The sequence below is a fragment of the Larus michahellis genome, chromosome 7 (assembly GCF_964199755.1).
Source record: "Larus michahellis chromosome 7, bLarMic1.1, whole genome shotgun sequence".
Classification (NCBI taxonomy): Eukaryota; Metazoa; Chordata; class Aves; order Charadriiformes; family Laridae; genus Larus; species Larus michahellis.
In genome coordinates, this window is record NC_133902.1 from 57,928,933 (window position 1) to 57,950,346 (window position 21,414).

At 41.2% G+C, this 21,414-nt stretch overlaps 1 protein-coding gene across 11 annotated transcripts in view; it reads left to right on the plus strand.

Moving 5' to 3' along the window:
* MBD5 (methyl-CpG binding domain protein 5) overlaps positions 1 to 21,414 on the plus strand; it is a 148,361-nt gene that overhangs the window by 107,820 nt on the left and 19,127 nt on the right. For 9 of the 11 annotated variants that reach the window (XM_074594178.1, XM_074594180.1, XM_074594183.1 and 6 more), the window contains 2 exons: positions 1,752 to 3,890; positions 19,043 to 20,071. In XM_074594178.1, the coding sequence (XP_074450279.1) occupies positions 1,752 to 3,890; positions 19,043 to 20,071 (3,168 nt within the window). The remainder of the gene's footprint in view (positions 1 to 1,751; positions 3,891 to 19,042; positions 20,072 to 21,414) is intronic. The other 2 variants (XM_074594187.1, XM_074594188.1) reach the window with 1 other exon arrangement.

The window sequence follows — 21,414 nt, forward strand, 5'->3', positions numbered from 1 at the left end:
AGTGCAACTTCCCAATTACTGTGCTTTTTCCTTATTAATTATTTTTATTCTTTATGAGTAGAATCGAAATTACATTTCTGTTTTCAAAAAATTGGCAAAACGAAGGAGGTAAAACCAGCTAAATATTGAAGACACAAGTCACATTTATGTGGTCTTACCTTCTCCGTTGATCAGAATTTTATGCGCTAAGCAAAAAAGAATATTTCCCAATAAATTGCCTTTGTAAAGGAAATGCCTTTTCATTTATGCACACTTACATTTGACCATCTGCTTAGGTCCAGCATTCAAGGTGAGGGTTCTCCTACGTATTTTGTTTTGCAGTTCAGTCTTGAGATTTGTCCCCTAAATGAGACTTTGGTTGTATTTTGGGAGAGGTAATATGTTTGTTTCTGTCATGCTGTAGCTGGTTGGGCAAATAGGATGAAGGCAGGATTGTCAGTGCCATCTGTCTCCTATGGCCGGGCTGAAGGAAAGAAGGGAATTGGGTTCTTGTGAGTAGAGGAATTTAAAGGCACCACTGAATTCACTTGAACATGAAATCTTTAGCTCATGACTCAAGTTATAGTTTGCATATCCAGAGGCTGCATGCCAGGCGCTCCAAGCTCAATTACAAATTCCCAGAGCAGCAAAACTGGCAGAAATTCCGCCAGACTTGGAGCTGCTTGTGATGGTATTCTTAAAGTAAAACATTGGGGGGAAAAAAAAAATCTTTTTAAATAAAACTGACATTAGTGGGCAGAAAAAGAAAACGGTCTCGTGCTTGTAGGAAAGTCTAGTCTCAAAACTGGGATTTCCAGGAATTTTTTCCATTGTAGAGGGATTCACATGTATGCGTGTGCAAATATCCCCAGGGCCTTTATCCTGAAACCAACGTACAAGGTTGAGCCCCTTAAAGTTAGCGTCTTCACCCCAAGCAAAGCTAGTTGCAGAAGCTGCAGGTGAAGCCTTAATTTAGTAAAGTAATACAGGACGCTTCCGAGGAACTGATTAACTCAGAGGACTGGAACTCGGTGCCCGTGGTGCCAGCGAGTGATGCGGAGCAGCCGGAGAAGCTGCATCCTGCCTTGCACAGCCATGCTGTCCTAGGTCTCAGCGATTAAGTGCTTGGCTGAAAAGAAATCTGGGCCAGAGTCGCATGGCACAGCTCTCCATTCATCCTCATCAGGGACGGCATTTGGGGCAGGACGCTTTTCTCTGTAGGGCGTGGAGAAATTAGTCTAAACCTTTGCTGGGCTTTGTTCCTCCTGTACTCAATAGGTGGTGCCAGAGGCTCCTTTTCCCTGCCACAGCGATCGCCTGCTCCTCCTGCCAGCCCTTCTGGCTGTAGCCAAAGTGGTGATGCCGGAGATTCAGGAGTAGGACACTGGAGATGATGGTTTAGAGGGAAAAGACAAAAGGGAGAGGAAAGAAAAAACTTTCAGGAACCGATGTTTCAGAAGGACCATGCTAAAAGAAATTCATGTAGGGAGCAAGTATGCTTGAAACTTCAGAAACACAAGATTTAATTTTTGTCAATATTTATGTAGTCTTTATATGGGATCTGGAGTCAAGGTCTATACAACTGCACTATGTCGTAGGGTAGCATGCACCATTCCTGCAACTACTTGGTGATGTAGGTATTATTTCTGTTTAGACAAAAGTTTAGCCAAAAGGTGTTCTAGCTGTTGTGAGTATTTTCACACACAGTAGATTTGCACTGAAATGTGTGATATTGGATTTCAAAACAGTAACTGTTGTGTTTTTAATATCAGGTGCAACTCCAGTAGTTCCTACTCGAGCAGCAACTCCAAGATCAGTGAGGAATAAATCGCATGAAGGAATTACAAATTCTGTGATGCCAGAATGTAAGACTCCTTTCAAGTTGATGATAGGGGCATCTAATGCCATGGGTAGGCTTTACGTGCAAGAAATGGCTGGAAGCCAGCAACAAGAACTTCATTCTGTCTATCCTAGGCAGAGATTGGGTAGTAATGAACTTGGACAGAAGTCTCCGTATCGTGGCAGTCATGGTGGGATGCCCAGTCCAGCTTCATCAGGATCACAGATATACGGAGATGGCTCAATCTCTCCTAGGACTGACCCACTTGGAAGCCCTGATGTTTTCACAAGGAACAATCCCAATTTTCATGGAGCACCCAACTCTAGTCCTATTCACATGAACAGGACACCTCTGTCTCCACCATCAGTAATGCTACATGGTTCTCCCATACAGTCATCCTGTGCAATGGCTGGAAGGACTAATATACCTCTTTCCCCAACCTTGACCACAAAAAGCCCAGTAATGAAAAAACCGATGTGTAACTTTTCATCTGGTATGGAAATACCACGAGCAATGTTTCACCATAAACCACCCCAAGGTCCACCCCCGCCTCCTCCACCGCCTTCTTGTGCGCTTCAGAAAAAGCCATTAACATCAGAAAAGGATCCACTTGGCATACTTGACCCTATTCCTAGCAAACCAGTGAATCAGAATCCTGTTATCATTAACCCAACTACTTTCCATTCAAATGTCCACTCTCAGGTACCCGTGATGAATGTAAGCATGCCTCCTGCTGTCGTCCCTTTGCCAAGTAACCTTCCTTTGCCAACTGTAAAACCTGGTCACATGAACCATGGAAGTCATGTTCAAAGAGTTCAGCATTCTGCTTCAACTTCCCTCTCTCCTTCACCAGTGACGTCCCCAGTTCATATGATGGGATCCGGGATTGGAAGGATCGAGGCTTCTCCCCAAAGATCACGTTCTTCTTCCACGTCATCAGATCATGGAAATTTCCTGCTGCCTCCAGTAGGACCACAGTCATCCTGTAGTGGTATTAAAGTTCCTCCCAGGTCCCCAAGGTCAACAATAGGGTCACCGAGACCATCTATGCCATCTAGCCCTTCCACCAAGCATGATGGACTTAATCAATACAAGGACATCCCTAACCCATTAATTGCTGGAATGAGTAATGTATTAAATCCTCCAAACAATGCAGTTTTTTCTACTGCATCGGCTGGAAGCGGTTCCTTGAAGAGTCAGCCTGGTTTGCTGGGAATGCCTTTAAATCAGATCTTGAACCAGCACAACGCTGCCTCTTTTCCAGCAAGTAGTTTACTCTCAGCAGCAGCCAAAGCACAGCTAGCAAATCAAAATAAACTTGCTGGTAACAACAATAACAGCAGTAGCAATTCTGGACCTGTTGCCAGCGGTGGCAACAACGAAGGACATAGCACTTTAAATACCATGTTCCCTCCTGCTGCCAATGTGCTTCTACCGACGACTGAAGGGCAAAGTGGCCGAGCAGCACTCAGAGATAAATTGATGTCTCAGCAAAAAGATCCTCTGAGAAAAAGAAAGCAGCCGACCACCACGGTGTTGAGTTTGCTGAGACAGTCTCAGTTGGACAGTTCTGGAGTTTCCAAAGCTGGATCTGATTTGATAAGAAAACAAAGTCAAAGCTCCTTTCCCATCAGTTCTATGTCCCAGCTGCTTCAGTCCATGAGTTGTCAGAGCTCTCACATGAGCAGCAATAGTACCACCAGTTGTGGGAGCTCAAATACTGCTTTACCTTGCTCTGGTAACCAGATGCATTTTGCAGACACCAGTATGAACTCTGGCAGTCTCCAGAACTCGCTGGCACAGAGTTTGCCCTTGCGAGGGGAAAGTGTGCACTGCCAGAACACAAACACTAACTTTGTCCACGGTACTAGCCCGGGCACAACCAACCATCTTGCAGGTTTAATAAATCAGATGCAGGCTAGCGGGAACTGTGGGATGCTCAGTCAGACAGGAATGGCTTTAGGAAATTCATTACATCCGAACCCACCTCAGTCGAGAATCCAGGCATCCTCCACTCCAGTGGTACCAAACAGCATTGTTAGCAGCTGTAATCAAACAAGTCCTGAAGCAGGTACGTTGCCTTCTAAAAGGATACCCCTATCTTTGACTGCTTGGAAATATATGGTGACTATTTTTAAATGGGTTCCTTTTACATATCTACCTTTGAAATTTGAGTTTACCAATATACCAATATGAAAAGTCTGCCTATTTCATGCTGATATCCAGAAATTCAAAAATAAAACAAATGAGGAAAAAACCCAGCGGTAGACTAAAATATATCTCCCTTTTCCTGAACAAAGTCATCTTGGCCTCCTTCCTGTGACAATTCTTGCTTTTATTAACTTCCACACACTCTACATAAATAAAATCCACGCACTTTTGTACAGACCCAGACCTCGGCTTTTCTCACTTGCCCAGATAACTTGGGGTGGGGTTTTTTTTGCTACTTCAACCCTAGAATGCAGTGGCTAAACCGGCAGTGCGTGTCCAGGCCATGTAGGTGTTCTCCTGCTTGCATTACAGAGTTGGTGTTATCAGAGATTGGAGCAGATACCAGCAGTACAAAAGTTTACAAACTAACCCTTTTCAGGGACAGCACAGGGGAGTGCCAAGGCTGTGTTTGCCTTTATCGTGATAATTTTACTAAGCTGGTAATTAAACGGTTGAATAAACTGTGTGTTCAGTTGGAAGAGTGTAGAGAGATTCCCTGGTTTATTCCTCAGCGAAGACTTGGAGAGGAAAGAGGTGTGCTGCTGTTACTGTCTCCGTGCTGTTTAAAGGTAAAAAGGAGACAGCTCAAAAATGTGTGTTTCATTTAACTACGACTGGTTGAACAAAGTACGCAGTTTTGAAAGATGGGACTGTGTTAATTTCTTAAGCAGAAAGAAAACCTTCCATTGGATATTGCAGTCTTTCGGCTTGGTTAACTTCCAAAGTGTGTGTTTGATACAATCCCAGCTAAACGACATCAGGTCCAGCGAAAGGGACTGTCAGTGTGCGAGGGGTCTCTCTCGTTAACCCGAGAACGAACCTGATACGTGTTCCTGAGCTTCCTCCAAGAGGGCTGTTTCTTCTTTAAAATACAGAATGGAATCCTATAAAAACTGAATTATGTAAAAATAATTTTCTAATATTATGCTGGTCACAGTTTCTGATAACTTTTAAGGGTTTCTCTCTGTTCCTGGGGAAAAATGGCAGTTTCTTTTTTTTTTTTTTTTTTTTAGCTCTATTAGTGGTTTGTGTTGCAAGCAAGCAGCTATTAATCCTTGCATGGCTGTTTTGCCTTGTCATGCTGACAGAGAGGAGTATTTCCTGATATAGTCCCTCTCTTCTGAGACTTTGCACTCTTCTGAACAGAACAAAGGTCTGGTTTTGCCTTAGGAGCTTGCTTCCCTGTCCCACTAAGCATACTACAAAATCCCTTTTGCAGGAAACCCTTTGGGTTTCCACCTCTGTTGAGTTCAGTGGGGACCAGTGGGATGTGTGGGTCCTTCTGAATTATCCCTGTCCACATGGCTGAAGAAAGCTGTGAAGTTATGGCAGCATTTGACTACGTTAACTTGCCCTCCAGGGAACAGAAAGACTGAATGTTATGTGAGATAAGAGCCAGCGGTTACCATCAAGAAGCTGAGCCGCAGTAATTCACCCCGTGTAGGATAAGGGCTGAAAAGGTCCAAGATTCCTGCACAAAATTCAGACTGGAACCAATTAACAGTTTTACGTGGCATAAAAATGATCAATAAAATGTTGCTTAGGGACTATTAAAGTGAACTTTTAAGAATGAGAATCCAAGTTCATCCCCATGCGGGATCTTCTTGTTCCTGCTCCGTCGCTTTGACCCAGCCATGCTTTGGTGTGGTGGCACCTGGGACCACTCGAGAAGGTGGCCTTCGGGTGGATGGCACGGCTTGTCCTCGTTCCTATGTTAGCTGATCAGAGCCTTCCCTTGTGTCGCCGGTCCATGTCTTCAGGCAAGCTGAGTTTCTTCCCGAGAAGACAAATGTGACAGAACAGATCTGTGCATGTGTCAAAACCCCATGAAGAAAGGTCTCACCAGAAACAGCCAATTCAGTTCTCATCAATATAGGAGCAGAAATATGTGCATAACCCGCCTGGGAACTTCTGTTCTGCTGTGGAATTTCCACAGAATGGTATTTCTAATACTCTGGAGATAACAGATAGAATTATAGCGATATAATTATAGGGCCTTAAAGCGGCACTTTTTTTCTTATCTAAAAGATAAATGGTAGTTCTGTGTAGGCAAAGACTAGAAAGATTGGAATGTGTTCTGTTCCTCACTGCTGAAGGGGTTTGTTTTCTTAGTTTTGATGCATGCAAAAATACACACAGCCTGCATTTAATTATTTTATGAAATAATTAAATGTTATTAACCAGCCTAGAGAGCTGTTTTCTTCTTTAAGATGAACTTTCAGATTCTGTTATCTTTAGGGCAAGGCCCTAAAACAGTATATAGACCTTCATCCAGCCTCCTGCCTGCGTCATCACAGCAGCGTGGGGCTCAGGCATGAGATTTAAATCTAAAATTTAAATCTAAAATCTGGGAAAATCCAGATAGGGACACTTTCTTGTATTTGCAAGAGAACAGGAGCAGTCTTTCCGTGCAACAAGTGTGAGATGTTGAGTATTTTGCATTACTAATAACCTTTAAAAATAATAGTTAGTTACCAGTCTGTGTTCAGTTATGTAGACAAAAAGAGATAAGAGATATATAGTGAATTATTCTGTATTATTATTCTGCATAGCAGGTCGATAGTTTTGGTGAGCAGTGTCCAAAACGCCGTGTGAACTCTGCTTTCAGGAGCAGTTCAGCTGAGTAAGATGTCTTCGGGAAACTCCTCTGTTCATATTTGAGTTTGTGGCTTTTTGCTTTTTTCTTTTTTTTTTTTTTTGCTTTGTTTTTAAGTATTTTAATTGCTAAATCTGTTTTCTGTTTCTGTGCCAGCATTCAGAATAGTTACTAATCAGAAAATAGTTCCTGAGAGGAAAAATACTGAGAATCGCCACAATTAGATAGCTGGTTATTTCCTAAGCTTTTAATTACATTTTAACCACGTGGACCAAGTTTTATTATTCTAGCTTTTGTTTTCTTCTTCCACAGATGATATCTTTGGTTTCCAGGTAATTTTCAGTATGAGTGTGATGGAATTGAAAATTAGTAAATACAAAAGTAAAAATTTCTGTTTTGTAGTTTTCCAAGTTTGAGCCCTTGAAAACCAGTTATGCTCAATTAATTTTTATTAACAACTTCAGTCTCTCGGTTCTATAGTATTTGGGCTGCGAACACTGTTTAATAAGGAGGAGGTAGCCGCAGGTCTGTATAGACTTTTTTAGGGCTATTCCTTTGAAAAGAGTCCATTTTCTGCCAGGAGACTGGGTTCTAGACTCCTTTTTTCTAATGAGTGGTGTTAATATTTCCGTTAACCTCTGATGCTCTATTCCTTGTCAAGCAAACCCTCAGCCTCCTCGTATGAACTGAAGGGACAATCCAGTTTGCCAATTTGGCGGCTTTAAGATTTATTCATTAAGCCGTTTTGCCTCTTTTTGGATTTGCCTGTTCTCTTTGTAAAACGGGACTGCGTCACTGTGTGATATATAATTTATTGTAAAGTCTGGTTCCTTTATTTTTTTTCTTGCCATTAGAATGTGCCGTTAGTCCAGAAGTTCACAGCATAGAAAATCTGTGTGTGAGTGTTGAACGTTCAACAAGCAAATCCTGCTAAGAATGCAACGTGCATAAACGATGGGATAGATGAAAACAAGTGAAAAATACTTGGGAGTAAAAGCTATATACAGCTGATATCGGGAAGCAAGGGAACTAATATAATACCATAGCGGTAGAAATAAAAATGATAAGTTGACTCAAATATCAGAACATCAGAAACATGAAAAACTCTAGGTCTAGGTGTTTAGTAGTGACAAACAAAAGGCAGATTTGGCAAACAAAGGCTATAGCCCTTCCATAGAGTCAGAACAGTAATTTTCACTGGTGAATTTTACAGAACAGAAAATAGTAAAATATAATGAAATAGGGAGGAGCTCACCGGCCCAATACTAATCAGTGAGGAGCTTCTATCCCACTCAAACAGAACTTATTTTAATACAGCCAAGTACAGTGTAATATAATTGGGAATGGAACATTGTGTTGGAAAAGAGTGACTCAAAGAAGGGGTTTGGGAGGCTTTGATTTAATAGATGTCAGATCGGTGGTGTTAGAAAAAAAAAACCTCAAAAAATCCCACAAAAAGAGAAGCAGGATGAATCCATGGAAACGTGAAAATGGGAATACGTGGTGGAACTGGGGATGGGAAAGCTGGGATGTGGCGTTCTGGCTAGTGGTCCCTCCTCCTGAAAGGTACAGAAATACTGGAGAGTTCCAAGGGGGGCCACAACATTGGTCCGGGTGGTTGTCGGTGAGACCTCGGGGTGTAAGCCCTGGAGCCAGTGTCTGTACTCTCGTCTTCCAGGAGATCCCGAAGCCAGGCTCACCTCCAACACTGGGACCTCGTCAGCAGAGCAGTTGCCAGGGCGTCGAGCTGGATCGAGGTATTCCAGCATTTGGGAATGCCCTGAAATCTGCTCTTTCAAAGAAGTAGCCAAGAAATAGCATCACTTTCTATAGGTATTTACACATGGGCAGTATCTGAAATGGTGGAGGGCTGAATTATTTTTACCTTGTTGGCAGACATTTGGTGCCAACTTCCAGTGGGTGAAAGCCAGTAAATTCAGCATCAAAGAATCATCGAATCATAGAATGTTTTGGGTATAGTTTTACTCTCGCGGCTCAGTAGACATTTGTTACCAATGTAAATAAAAAGGCATCCTGACCTGACTCCAGAGGATGGAATCATAGGATCATAGAATGGTTGAGGTTGGAAGGAACCTTAAAGATCATCCAGTTCCAACCCCCTTGCCATGGGCAGGGATACCTCCAACCAGGTTGCTCAAAGAAAGAGTGGTTTTCTTTTTGTGAGAATACTAAACATTGAAGTACTCTAGCAGAGGATCTGTAGAGTCTGAACGGAGTATGAACAGAGTCGTAAAGAAATTTCCCAACCCAAGTGTGCGTAGGATCCTTCTGCCTGATGATGGTGGTCGCTTCTGACCTCAGCATCTGCTCAGCTCCGTTCCCCTCGAGCTGCCCTCCCGTACCGATGGGTGGGTGGTACAGAGAACTGTGTCCCTTCACAGGGACTGCTCACGATACTTACACATCTGTTAACCATCATAATGCAACCTCAGTATCAACATTTCATCCCAATATAACCTAAAGGACTCATGAAAGACATTTTTTTTTGACAGACAGACAGTTGGCTAGAGCTACTCAAAGTGGAGCAATCAGGGATTGTTGTCTTGCAGAATCAGAAATTATCTTGTCGATAATCATATTGCAGCTCAGAGAAAAATTGTTTTCAAATCAGACCAGCCTTTGTTGGGTTTTTTTCCCTTATCAGCAGCATGGGAGGAAGAGGTCCCAGTTCTTTGCCATTTGTAATGTTTCGTTTCCTCTTGCTTTATGCTTGTAGCACAAAGCCGTGTCTCCTGAGGGGTGAATTGCTTTAGTCTAACTAAAGGATTTGTCCTTAATCTAGGTGAAAAACACTGATGAAAAGTATTGTAATTTGTGAACCTGTTTTTCTTAGTAGTTTGGGGTAAGTATTCTCCCTGTCCTTCTGGGAGAGCTGTGAATGTAAATACTTTAGATGGAAAGGAATGATGGTGCAGTCGCGTCCGTATTTTGACGATGTGAGGATAAAGAGTTATATGAATAAAAGGTTAAATGTACTATTGGACATAGTGGTAGTCAACAACATAATGTATGCCCTTGCGTCTCTGAAAATGGTCTTTCCTACGCATCAAAGATGGGGTATTTCAGAGTGTGTCACATCAAACCTGTACAAAGTGGCACATTCTAGTATGCGAACTTCGGGATTTGCTCTTTAACTTCTAACTTTTTGACTTCAAATTCAGAAGAGTAGCTGGTTGGCATCCCTTGTGGGGCTTGTTACATCTGAGAAGAGTTTCTTACTAAGCTTAAATAGCCCCTAGACAGGATGCCAGCCAGCTACTCTTCTAATTATGAAGCCAATTGATTTTGGGTTTCGGTGTTTATATAAATGTACCGAGAGACTTTTCTCTGGTGGGGGGGTGGGAAGTGATTATAAGGAATCACTGTTATATAAAATCTGGCACTGCTTTTCGACGTTCTACCCCATTTTCCTTCGTTATTATTTTGGGGAGACAAAAGTGATTATTTTCCTGTTTGAAAGAGAACTGCAAAGAATGGGGAAAATGTTCTACGTGAAGAATAAGATTTCCAAGTATGAGACGTGTGGTAGGTCAAGTCTGCTCCCTGCCCTGCTATTGAACTGAATATTCTCATTTATTGGCTCTTGTTAACTCTTGGTAGAAGATTTACACACAAACCCACTCTCATTCTCTGAACATAAAGGAATCACTGACTTCCTAGGCATCAGCATTCATATTAGATAAAACTTAATTGTTAACGTGATAGACTTTTATACAGTCGGTGTAAAGATACTTGCTACCAGGAGGTTTACAATAGGGGAAAAATTTGGAATTGGAATAGAGTTTTCTTTTCAAATTACCTCTATTTATGACTGTTTATTGTTAGCAAGTGCTAGCAAATTGGAAAAACTTGGGAATCAGCTCAATCTCTACTTAATTAACTCGGTTGTTTAGCTGAAATGAGTAAGCCTCTAATTTTAGTAGAAGTGGAAAAAGGAAATGCAGGAATAATTTATTTATAACTACGCAGACGTGTTATGCTGGTTGGGTTTGGGTGAGTGAAGATCAGAAAGGGTAATGTTAACGGAGCGCTGGCTTGTCGAGGGTTATGGTGGGATCCCGTTCTGCTTCTCCCACATCCTGGGGCTCGAGGCTCTTCCGTGAAAGGCGTGCAGCTACGTAGACCTCAGCATTGCCTCGTCATCTTTCCTCCTTGTCTTTGAACTTGATGCCGCCAGCGTACATTATCTATACTGTTTGGGGCCCTTCAGGCTCTGCCATACCCAGTTTATGAATCGCGGTGGCGTTACCTCTGAGATAAATACCAAGGTTAAAAGTTCAGCCCTGCTGAGCTCCGCTTACCGAGCGCATCGCTGGCTTAGACACACAGCTTGGGTTTGTTCTTGTGGTTGTTTGCTGCTTATAATTTGAATTTGCTGATAACTCATAGTCTTCAAGTTAACCAAACTCTTATCTAATTAGTGTTTTAACTGCCGTACATTTTTCTAGGAATTTATAGTAATAAAAGTGAGAGGATTTGTAAAAAATAATAATAAAATCATAGAATGGTTCGGGTTGGAAGGGACCTTAAAGATTATCTAGTTCCAAGCCCCTGCCCTGGGCAGGGACACCTCCCACTAGACCAGGTTCCTCAAAACCTCATCCAACCTGGCCTTGAATAATGCAGAAAGATTAGTCTTATTTTATTAAAAGTATGATTGTGAAGAAAAACTGCATTACTTCTATGAGACTTCCCATACGTATTTAGCTCTCCACATCTTCTGAAAATATTCTTAAGCAGAACCAGTGGGCAACTCCAAAACTTGTTGGAGGGTGGAGCGGGAACTACTGAAAGAGATAATGCTTTTTATTGAATTTTTAATTCCCCAAACTAGCAATACATGTTTTACCTCACCTGCAGTGCACCTCCCGCAGCTGTGAATGGGGGACTGACACAGGACGAGATGAGCCTAAGTGCCAAATACTGAAAGACCGGTCCTTCGTTTGTATGCTGTGGTCTTGGCGCGTTTTTACTAGAGGGCTGCTGCTGCTTTCTGTAAGCTAAGCACAGAAGAGTACTTTTCCCAAAGTAATTTTAAAAACAGCAGTGATGGTAAAAGGCGGAAGTTGGAAGAGACAGGAGTAAGGAGAGGAGCCAAGACGCAAGTTTAGTCAGGTATTTTAAAAAAAAAAAACAAGCCTAATTTTAAGGATTTCTGTTGTCCTAGAAAGTGCGTTGGGTTTTCTGCCTCTTCCTCAAAATTTTGTCAGACTCATTTTTGGCGGAGTCACTTTTCAGAAGACGCAGAGACTGCGCGCTGTAGTCCTCGGGGATTCTCATCCTTAAAATAATCTGTTAAAGCAGGAGTTTGAAAAACACTACGAAGAACAGGGCCAGCGTTACAGCTGTCGTGTTGCAACTGGAAAAATACGCGGTCCTGCATCAATATGCCGTTGGTAGCCGTAGTCGTACGCTCGGCTGCTACAGTGATAAGCGTGATGTTATGGATAGGCAGCTAAATCTGTCTCAGAGAAGAACACATTCTGTGCGGACAGAGTATTGTATGTGAGGGGAGATCACGGTTTTAGCTGGTCCTGCTGGGCCGAGAGGGATGCTTTATTTATTTGCCCTTTGTTGGTGGTGTCTCTGTTGTCTCAAGGGAGCAGGATCTCGATAAGGGGGACGACTGACAGGGGTTTGCGGTTAACAGCTGAGTTATGGTTTCTTTGGAATTGAAAGCGCTATACTAAATGCGATACCAGATAAATATCTTAAATGTTTTCCATTCCAAAAAGAAAACAGAGAATATAATTGTAAAACTGTATAGCTCTTGCTTCTAAGTTTATAGGTAAGTGATGGACTATGTAGTTAAAGCAGGAACGTGTTGTCTCAAACTTTTAAGGCATATGGGGTCATATTGCTTCCGTCAGGGATTATACTTCTGTGAAAGTTAACCCTCTTAAAATCGCTAATTGAAAAATATTGCCACTGATGCAAACTACGTGGTCGTATCTCTAAATTGGTGTTAAATCTTATTTCACCTCAGTATTGCTGTGGCTTCTGGAGGCCTCGAGCTTGGATTGGTGACGCTGTGCGGCAGAAGTTGCACAAACCGTCAGAGATACAGTAGTAATCGAAATGCCTGAATGATCTTTTGTACTTTCACACCTTGGTAATCTCAGGGTAAGGCATGCGGTGAAACTGTCCTCTCTCCACTCTTGCTGGATCTTTCCGAAAGGAATCTTGCGGATTTCTTCTGCCAGAGCTACCGAGTTTCAGCCGGCAGAGGGTGGGAGCGGTGGAGGGTTTGGCAAGAAGCTCTTTACGTGACCAAGGAGCTGAATGAGAGTTTTTGACAAGGGTTTCAAAAACTTGAAATGTTCTAAATCTAAAAAGCAACAAAGAAAATATAAAATAAAGTTAGCTGCATTTTTATTGAATATGCAGAAAAGTAAGAATTGGGAATGTGCTGTGTGTCACATTTCTTTGTTTTCAGCTCTTAAAATGTTTAAGATATTAATGCCTAATGAGCAAGTTGTGCACAAGCTCTGTTTAGAAGTACTGAATGCACCTGTCTTATTGCTTATTTTGATTCTACAAATTCCAGCAATGCACTGTTGAGACTATTGAAATATTACAATACATAATGATATATTTCTTACGGAGAAATGCATTGTAAAATATTATTTCTATTATCGTTTTCAAATTGGTGTATTTAACTGCAGTTTTTTAGGAAAATACAGATATAGTTAACATTCTTTAATTTGGTAGAAGTACTTTTAATATCTATGAAGACTACAATAGTTTGCTTTCGGTCTGTTGTTTGGTTTATAAGGAAGTGTTATTCACAGTATCCGAAGTTGTTACTGTTCCTACGTATTTTTATGCAGACAATTCTGCTGCTGCTGCAGAACTGATACACGGGCTTCGACTCTTTCCTTTTGCTTAGTTTGAAATCAATAGCTCGACCCCCACTTCTTTTTCTGAGGACAGCCGTTGAAGCCTGCTGTACCAGTCTTCGTTTTATTCAAATCTTAATACTGTTTAAAACCAGGACTCCAAACAAGATAGAGCTCTGATACACCCTGCCATCCCAATAGCGTATGTGTACGTATGTGTTCCTGTCTCCTCGTGGTAGGACAATGCTGAGATATGAATGATAAATATCTTCCACTCTAATTTCTCTATTTTAAGTGAGCAGAAAAAGTGATTCTTCTCAAGCACAAACTGATTTTGTAATACCCATTATTTTATTGCATCTTCTTAGGAATACCTGTCAAGCAGTACTTGAAAAAAAGGAACGCAGATAAAATCCACACAGGAAAATAAACCTGCTTTCAAAAAAAAAAAAAAGTTCATAAATAAAATACTATAGCACACAAACTCATAATTTTTAAAAATGTATATCCCATCTAATTTCCATTTATTTACTTCCAAAACATTTATTTTACCCTCTAAGAGAACAATAGATGTATTTTTTGGCATTCCGACTATTTCTACTCACTGCGTTAGAAAGATGGTTCCTTTTTCTCAGCAACTGGCAAAAGGACTTTTGGCAGACGCCTGCGTCTGCAGGAGCTGGAAGCCGGCATTTGTCTTAGGCTTTTATGGCTTTTAGTCTCACTCCTTCATCTTTTTTTCATTCTACTTTTACTCTTAAGAGCTTCTGATTATTAAGGACTGTTGTTTACTGAGCTGACATGTACAATGCCTTGTGTTTCCAGGATTCAAAATAGCGTGTTTTTATGAAACTTGGAATCAAACTTGTGATTTCCCTCTTGCTTTCAACTCCCGTGCACGTTTCTCATCAAAAGCCTCCTAATTGTCGCCTTGGAGCCTGGATACTGTAATAACAAACCATTTCATGGTGGAGTTTTGGGTGAGCTTCCACGCTGTCAGAACTCATTGGTGCATCTTCTTTTCTTCTGGCTGTCATCCTTCTCCAGGCCTGATGGAAATGCAGGTGGTCAGGACTGCTTTCCTTACACCGCTTCTGGCCAAGGCAGCTTGTTTGCGTAGGGATCTGTTTTCAGGCGATGTCCACCACCTGGTTTCCACTGCCGTCCTGCCCTCTGTGAAAATTCTAGTAAATACAATGTATGGGTCTAGATGATAATAAAAGACAGACCTCAAAGGACATCCAGAGTCGGTTCCAGGTTGCTGCTGCTATGCTTTAGTGCTACTCCCTGATTTGAAAGGCCAGGACTCTTCTTAGGACTCTTCTTCTCTTGTACTCGCAGTGTAGCTTGTACATTTGCTTTGATGAGGTACGGTACATATTTTGTGCAGTTTCAGAGAACGCTTCACATCTTCAGGCTGCCAGTACCGGGCATCATTTTCTTCTCATTGCATCTGGTCTCCTCGTGAGTCAGAAAGACAGGGCTGCTCACGTTCGTCCTGGATCCTGGAGATTTCGTTTTGAGACTGGGGAAGGACAGTTCAGAGGGCTCTCCGAGGGCTCTCGTGGTCCTCCCAGGGGAAGATGGAATTCTGCACCTTGTTGATGCAGCGCTACCACTCACAATTATGGAAGTTATACGTGTTTTATACAAGGGAAAAAATAATTCAGATTTTGTCTTTTGGATTGGGGCCAAATGTGCAGAAGATGTCTAGCGTCTAGCAGCACTATGTTTTAATGAGAATGGGCGTGCACGCATTTCTTCATCTGGAATATTGACTTGTTGGAGATGGTATTTTGGAAAGGATCCAGGAATCGTATTCTGGCAGTTCAGTCTGTTGCTGGACATAGATTTGTCCCAGAATGCAGTTGTAAATATTGTATTAGCTGCTACCCAATTCAGGGCTTTCCTACCCCAATTCCTACACCTCTCTGTGAGGCAGGTTTAACAGAAGCTGGGGGAGAATATTTGCCTGGTTTTTCTTTTCCTGCTGAAGTCTGGCTACTCATCGCCTCTTCCACTCCCAGACTTCTCAAGTCTGGATTGAAATAAAGACACGTTTCCTTCCTCCTACTCAGAATCCATCAAGATTTTGTTTTTCTCCCAGTAGCAATTAATTCATTGCCTAAGTAACCTGGAGAAAGGGGAAGTGTTGAATGTGCTCCAGACCCTCTCACGTTGGATCTCCAGGAACTGGTTTGACGGGGGATAGAAATCAGGGCAGCGCTTGACAAAAACCTCGCAACAATTTTATGAGTTTGAGATTTGACTTCACACCAGATACTCTTCCATGTGGTCATTTACCTGAGTGGAATGGAAAGTAGGATCATGAATAAATTACAAACAGAGATAAGGTCCACTTGAAAATACCAAAATTAGATTTTATATTCATGAGAGCTCTATATATAGAATAGTTGCCTCATGTCTGAATTAAAAATCTCTCCATGTGCTGCTTAACACTTTGAATGTGATTTCTACTAGCGAGGGAAGCCTTTCTTAGCCACCGAGGAAAGAGCTTGTATATTTGTCTTTCCCCTGTTGCAGGAGTAAAGAGTTTCCAAAAAAATATCGCCTGAAACGAACTCACATCTTAGAAAATCCAGTCTATCAGACTGTTCCTGCAGGCCAGGCTGATGGTAGCTGGCTTTTATCTGTTTGACGGTAAGATTTTGTGTGGAAAGGTCATTTCCAAATGGGAAGAATGGCCATCTGAAGATGTTCGGGTATGACCTGGTCCATCCTAAACTAGATTACAACTAGAGAGACTAACGTTAAGTGTGTCTCAAAGTGCAGTGACAGAGTTCTGCTTCAGTGAGCAATTTTTCAACCACCATTATTTAAGAGGCCCTATGTATTTTTAAGTACGGTAGGCATCCGTCTTGTGTCATTTGAGTGGTGCAGCTGATTCTTCCCTTAAAACCACGTCGGGATGACTTTGTAATGCTATTTCTTAAATTTGTAGTTTGGTCTTTGGGGCTTTTTCTAATATTTAAATCCTTGGAGTGTCAGTTTTGGGTACTGATTTAAACAAAGCAAATAAAACAAATTGAAAATTTCCTTTTTTGTGAGCAAGCAGGTACCTGATAGTTAATGATGTGTATCGCTGTGAGCTCTGTAACACACTGATCCATTACCAGCCTGGCACGAGAGTTTGAAACTATTGTAAGTGGGTGTGTTTTCTTTTCTCCAGTGAAACAAAAACAATTTGTTTTTAGCCACAAAGATTGTAAAGACTTTTCTGTTACCTCTCTAAAAATGCAGTTTAAAATATTTCAGAAATGAGCGAAAAAAGGAAGATGCACAGTTGCAGTTTAGTTTAGGTTCTCTGGGGTTTGTGTCATTGAATTTGAGTAGCTAGAGTTTACAGTTGTGTGTTAAAAATAAATAGTAAGCATACACGTTGGATTTCATTTTATGTTATGCCGCTCCTTTGGATGAACTACGTTTGAACTGTGTTTTACTGTTGGCCTATTAATAAAAATAGCAAAATACTAAAAGGAAAAAAGAGTGCACACACATGAAAAATCTTTTTAACCTGTCATCGCGGTAGGTCGTGTACGCCTTGATGGGTAAACACGTGCTTAAGAGTATCCTTCTTTTTTCTGTTACGCCCCATTTTGGAGGCGTTGCCAGAGGTGGCTTCTCTCCAGAACTGGGTAGCCAGCAGTAGGGCAGATACCCCGGCAGAAAACAGACGTACTTGCCATAGCCGTGGTTTTCCTTCGTCTCTACCAGCAGGTTTGCTGTTAGCAGCTTCATCGTAGCTTTGAGTAATGTTTGAGCAACTTGTCTGATCGGCAGCTTTTCATTGACTTTTCCGGGGAAGGTGTCTATAATTTGGAAGTCTGTATTTCTGAGCTAGAAGGCCATGGAGGGCGTGAGTGCCGGCTTCTCAGGTACATAGGAGGCATTTGCCAGGCCTGGGGGTGTCAAGATACAGAGCGTTTGCTGTTCCTGCCCAGTCTGAAATGTTAAACACAAACCCGTAAGTGGAAATCCAGTGGGACGTATATTTTCAGTGCACGGTTGGGGTTTTTGTTCCTCAAGTGCGTATCTGGTTTTTTTGTTCCAAACTGCTGCCTAGAGAAATGTATTTGTCACGAAACTGCTTTTATTGCTTGGTTAACAGATTTCTCGTCACAGCAGAGTAGGATATCCTCTGCTTTATGATTACAATTTGTTCTTAATTTATCTTTTTTTTTTTTTAATTTATTATTTAATTTCTGTACTGAAATGTGATAATGGTGCCTGGGAGAGAGGGTGTGATCTTTCTTCTCACGAATTTAATGCAGTGCCTCATCTACTGTGTTCATTTTCTACCTTTTTGAGTTGTCATAACATTACAGAACTTCACAAATAGTATTTTAAGTTACAAATGCTGTGAAGATTAGATTCTGTTCTTACCAGTTAACAGCATAGTTGCACATCCTTTTTCAAATAGTATTTGGTTAGAAAAATGGTAATTGATGCTTTCCAATAATCGATATATTTTGATCTCTATCATATGAGCTGTATTTGCAAGGCAGTTGAGAATGGAAAATTATTTTATTGCATCAAAGCCATAGTTAAACACATTTATAATTATACAGTTTTATATACATGCAGTATATCGTTTTAATACATATTTTTTAATGTTTTTTTCTCCAATGAATTGCAATGATTAAAGTAGAAAGACGTAGGCAATTCTCCTAGTCTCCTCTTATATGTTTTTTGTGTATGACCACTGCCAATTCAAGACTCTGCCTTAAGTGAAAGACAATGAATAATTTATTTTATACTTCAGCTTTGGCTAAAGATAGCCAAATAAACTTCATTTTCTCTCACTCTTTCTGTGTAGGCCCCTCACAGTAAACGCACCCAGTTGGTCTTTCTTTTCCTGCCAAGTGATGGATATGACTAGACCACCCCAATTTACATTTTTTTATAAGTTGTTGGGGGGTTTTTGTCTGCTAACCTACCTTGACCATAATGTATTTTGCTCATTAGATTTTATCATAGGCATCATCATGACATGTAATTGTCGTCATTGTATTTTTTCTTCAGGAATCAAAATAATGCTTTAAATAATAATTCTCCCAAACTAAAAACAGAGATGGAAATAGAAGAGCATAAGGTTCCATCTACATTTGGATCAAGTTCTTGCGCTCTTTCACACAACATCATTCACGTCTCCCGTAGATCCTTCTTCCTAGTACTTAATTTCGTACTGGTCCACAACTAACTATATTAAGTTATGGTTGCTTTTAGGTTTATACTAATCAAAATATATAATGAATGAAATCCTCTTATATCCCCACTCGGAGAAATTTAAGGGAAATACACGTGTATAGTTAAATAATTTCTGATGAGATGTGGCACAGCACGTATTGTCTGAAGCAGCTGACAGCAGATTCATTCATATTTGAAAAGCACTCAAGTCTGGATGCTCAAAACATTTTCTTTCTGTGCATGGGTATCAAACATTACTATTTTGGATTAACCTGGTTGCTTTATAGTTTGATGACTGTCTCCCGACAGGCAGTATTCTATTAATAGTTTTGTTCTTTTGCCTTGCAGGGGGTTCAGGACCATCGTCATCAATAGCCATAGCTGGCACCAGCCAACCTGCCATCACAAAGACAACATCTGTGCTTCAAGACGGTGTTATAGTCACTACTGCTGCTGGAAACCCACTTCAGAGCCAGCTGCCCATTGGGAGCGATTTCCCTTTTGCTGGCCACGAACACTCGCTTCATTTTCCGCAGAACAGCTCTTCAAACAACAATCTTCCACATTCTTTGAATCAAAACCTCCTCAATTCTCTACCTATCTCTTTGCCAGTGAATCAGCAACATCTCCTAAACCAGAATCTATTAAATATACTACAGCCTTCAGCAGGAGAAGGCAAGTCTGAGGTCAACCTCAACCCTTTAGGTTTTCTCAACCCGAATGTAAATGCTGCTTTAGCTTTTCTCTCCAGTGACGTGGATGGGCAGGTATTGCAGCCTGTTCATTTTCAGCTTCTAGCAACCCTCCTTCAGAACCAAGCCCAAGCAGCTGCCATGCTTCCCCTACCATCTTTCAATCTGACCATCTCAGATCTGTTGCAACAGCAAAATAACCCTTTACCCTCAGTAACACAGATGACAGCCCCACCTGACCATTTGCCAAGCAATCAGTCAGAAAGCAACAGGGTGGAGACCCTTTTAACCAACCCCCTGGGCAACCCCATACCAAGCTTTTCAGGCACTGACACTACTTCTAACCCCCTGCTCCTCCCAGCTGTCTCTGGGGCCTCAGCATTAATGGCCTTGAATCCCCAGCTGGTGGGAGGTGTCCTGAACTCTGCATCGGGCAACACCGCTAATCATCCAGAGGTTTCCATAGCCACCTCCTCCCAAGCAACCACTACCACAACCACTACATCATCAGCAGTGGCAGCACTGTCTGTCTCAACCCTGGGTGGTGGGACAGCAGTGGTGTCAATGGCAGAAACATTGCTGAACATATCTAATAATGCTGGGAATACATCTGGTCCAGCTAAACTCAACAATAACTCTGTGGTGCCACAGCTACTTAACCCTCTACTGGGGACAGGTCTGCTTGGTAAGTTCAATTTCTTCACAGATATAAAAGGAAAAAAAAAAAAAAAAGGAAGAGGGTTGGGGAGGGGGAATTTCAGATTCTAATTTCTCTTTTTAAAGACTCCACTTTATCATACTCTTCTTTTTGTAAGGCTTTTGTATGTTACAGCTTGTTTATTTCTATTGAGAAAAACATAACTGTTATTGTAAGAAATTTAAAACACATTCTCATTTACCTCAGTAACATTTAATACTGGTTTTGGAACTTATTTTATATTCCGTTCTTAATTCTGATGCCACCTAGCCCTACTATATACACTTTCCAATTCTGTAAGCAATCGGACTTGTTTCATTTTTCCAGTAGTAAAGGCACAGGTGCATCTCTGGGATGCAGCGTTTCATTGCAAGTGCGTGTGGCATCACAGGGTTAGTGCGAGTAGCTGTGCGGTAGATGAAAAACGGCCAAGTGCCTTTTTCCAAACGAATCAAAAGGGCCAAAACCGTAAGCACACTCCACAAAAAGTAATCCATAAAGCACTCGAAGTAGGTCCTTGCACAAGTTCAAAGAGGAAGGTTGCCCTTCGAGCCCTTTATTGTGTATTTATATTTTTCTCATTTCTCTCTTTGTTTTTTTTTTTTTACTTTAGCTTGTAGTTTAGAAACCCAGGGTATCTCACTTGACAAACACCGACATCCCGAAACAAGTGATTAAAAAGCCCTTAAATGCAAGGGTTTTTTCCCCTGGGTCTTTTGATGGTTTTTACCAAGAAAATGTAATACAGTTAGTGCTCTGTTGTTCGCCCTGTGTAAGCTAATAAATAGACTAGTAGGAGGAATTAAGTACTGGCAAAGAACTGATAAGTATTTTAACTTAATACCTCATACTTTCCTACTAAATGGCTATCGTGAACTCAACCCTACTTTACATTTTCCGTGTAAAATACAACTAACCAATGATTCTGCAAATGGCAATTTTAAGAAAAACATGGGCTTTTAATTCAAAAACAAAAAACCCCCAGGAAATGGATACATTTTTAAGCTTTATTATTTCATAATGTCAAGTTCAACGGCGTATTTATTTTACTCAAACTATGATTTTCATGTAAAGTGAGATTTTTGCATAATACAAAAAGTTAATGCAGTTGTTTCTCTAAAATGTAAAAAAAAAAAAAAAAATGTGTATAGCATTGGCTGACATGTCCGTGAGACAAAAAGCCTTTGCTCATTTGCAGTTTAGCTCACGTGATTTTGTCATAATTAATGAAAAAAATAGTTTTGTTGGGTTTTTTAAATGATTTTCTCTTTCTCTCTCTCTCTTTCTCCTCCTCCCCCTCACCACCCCAGTACTGTTTGAAGCAGTCACTC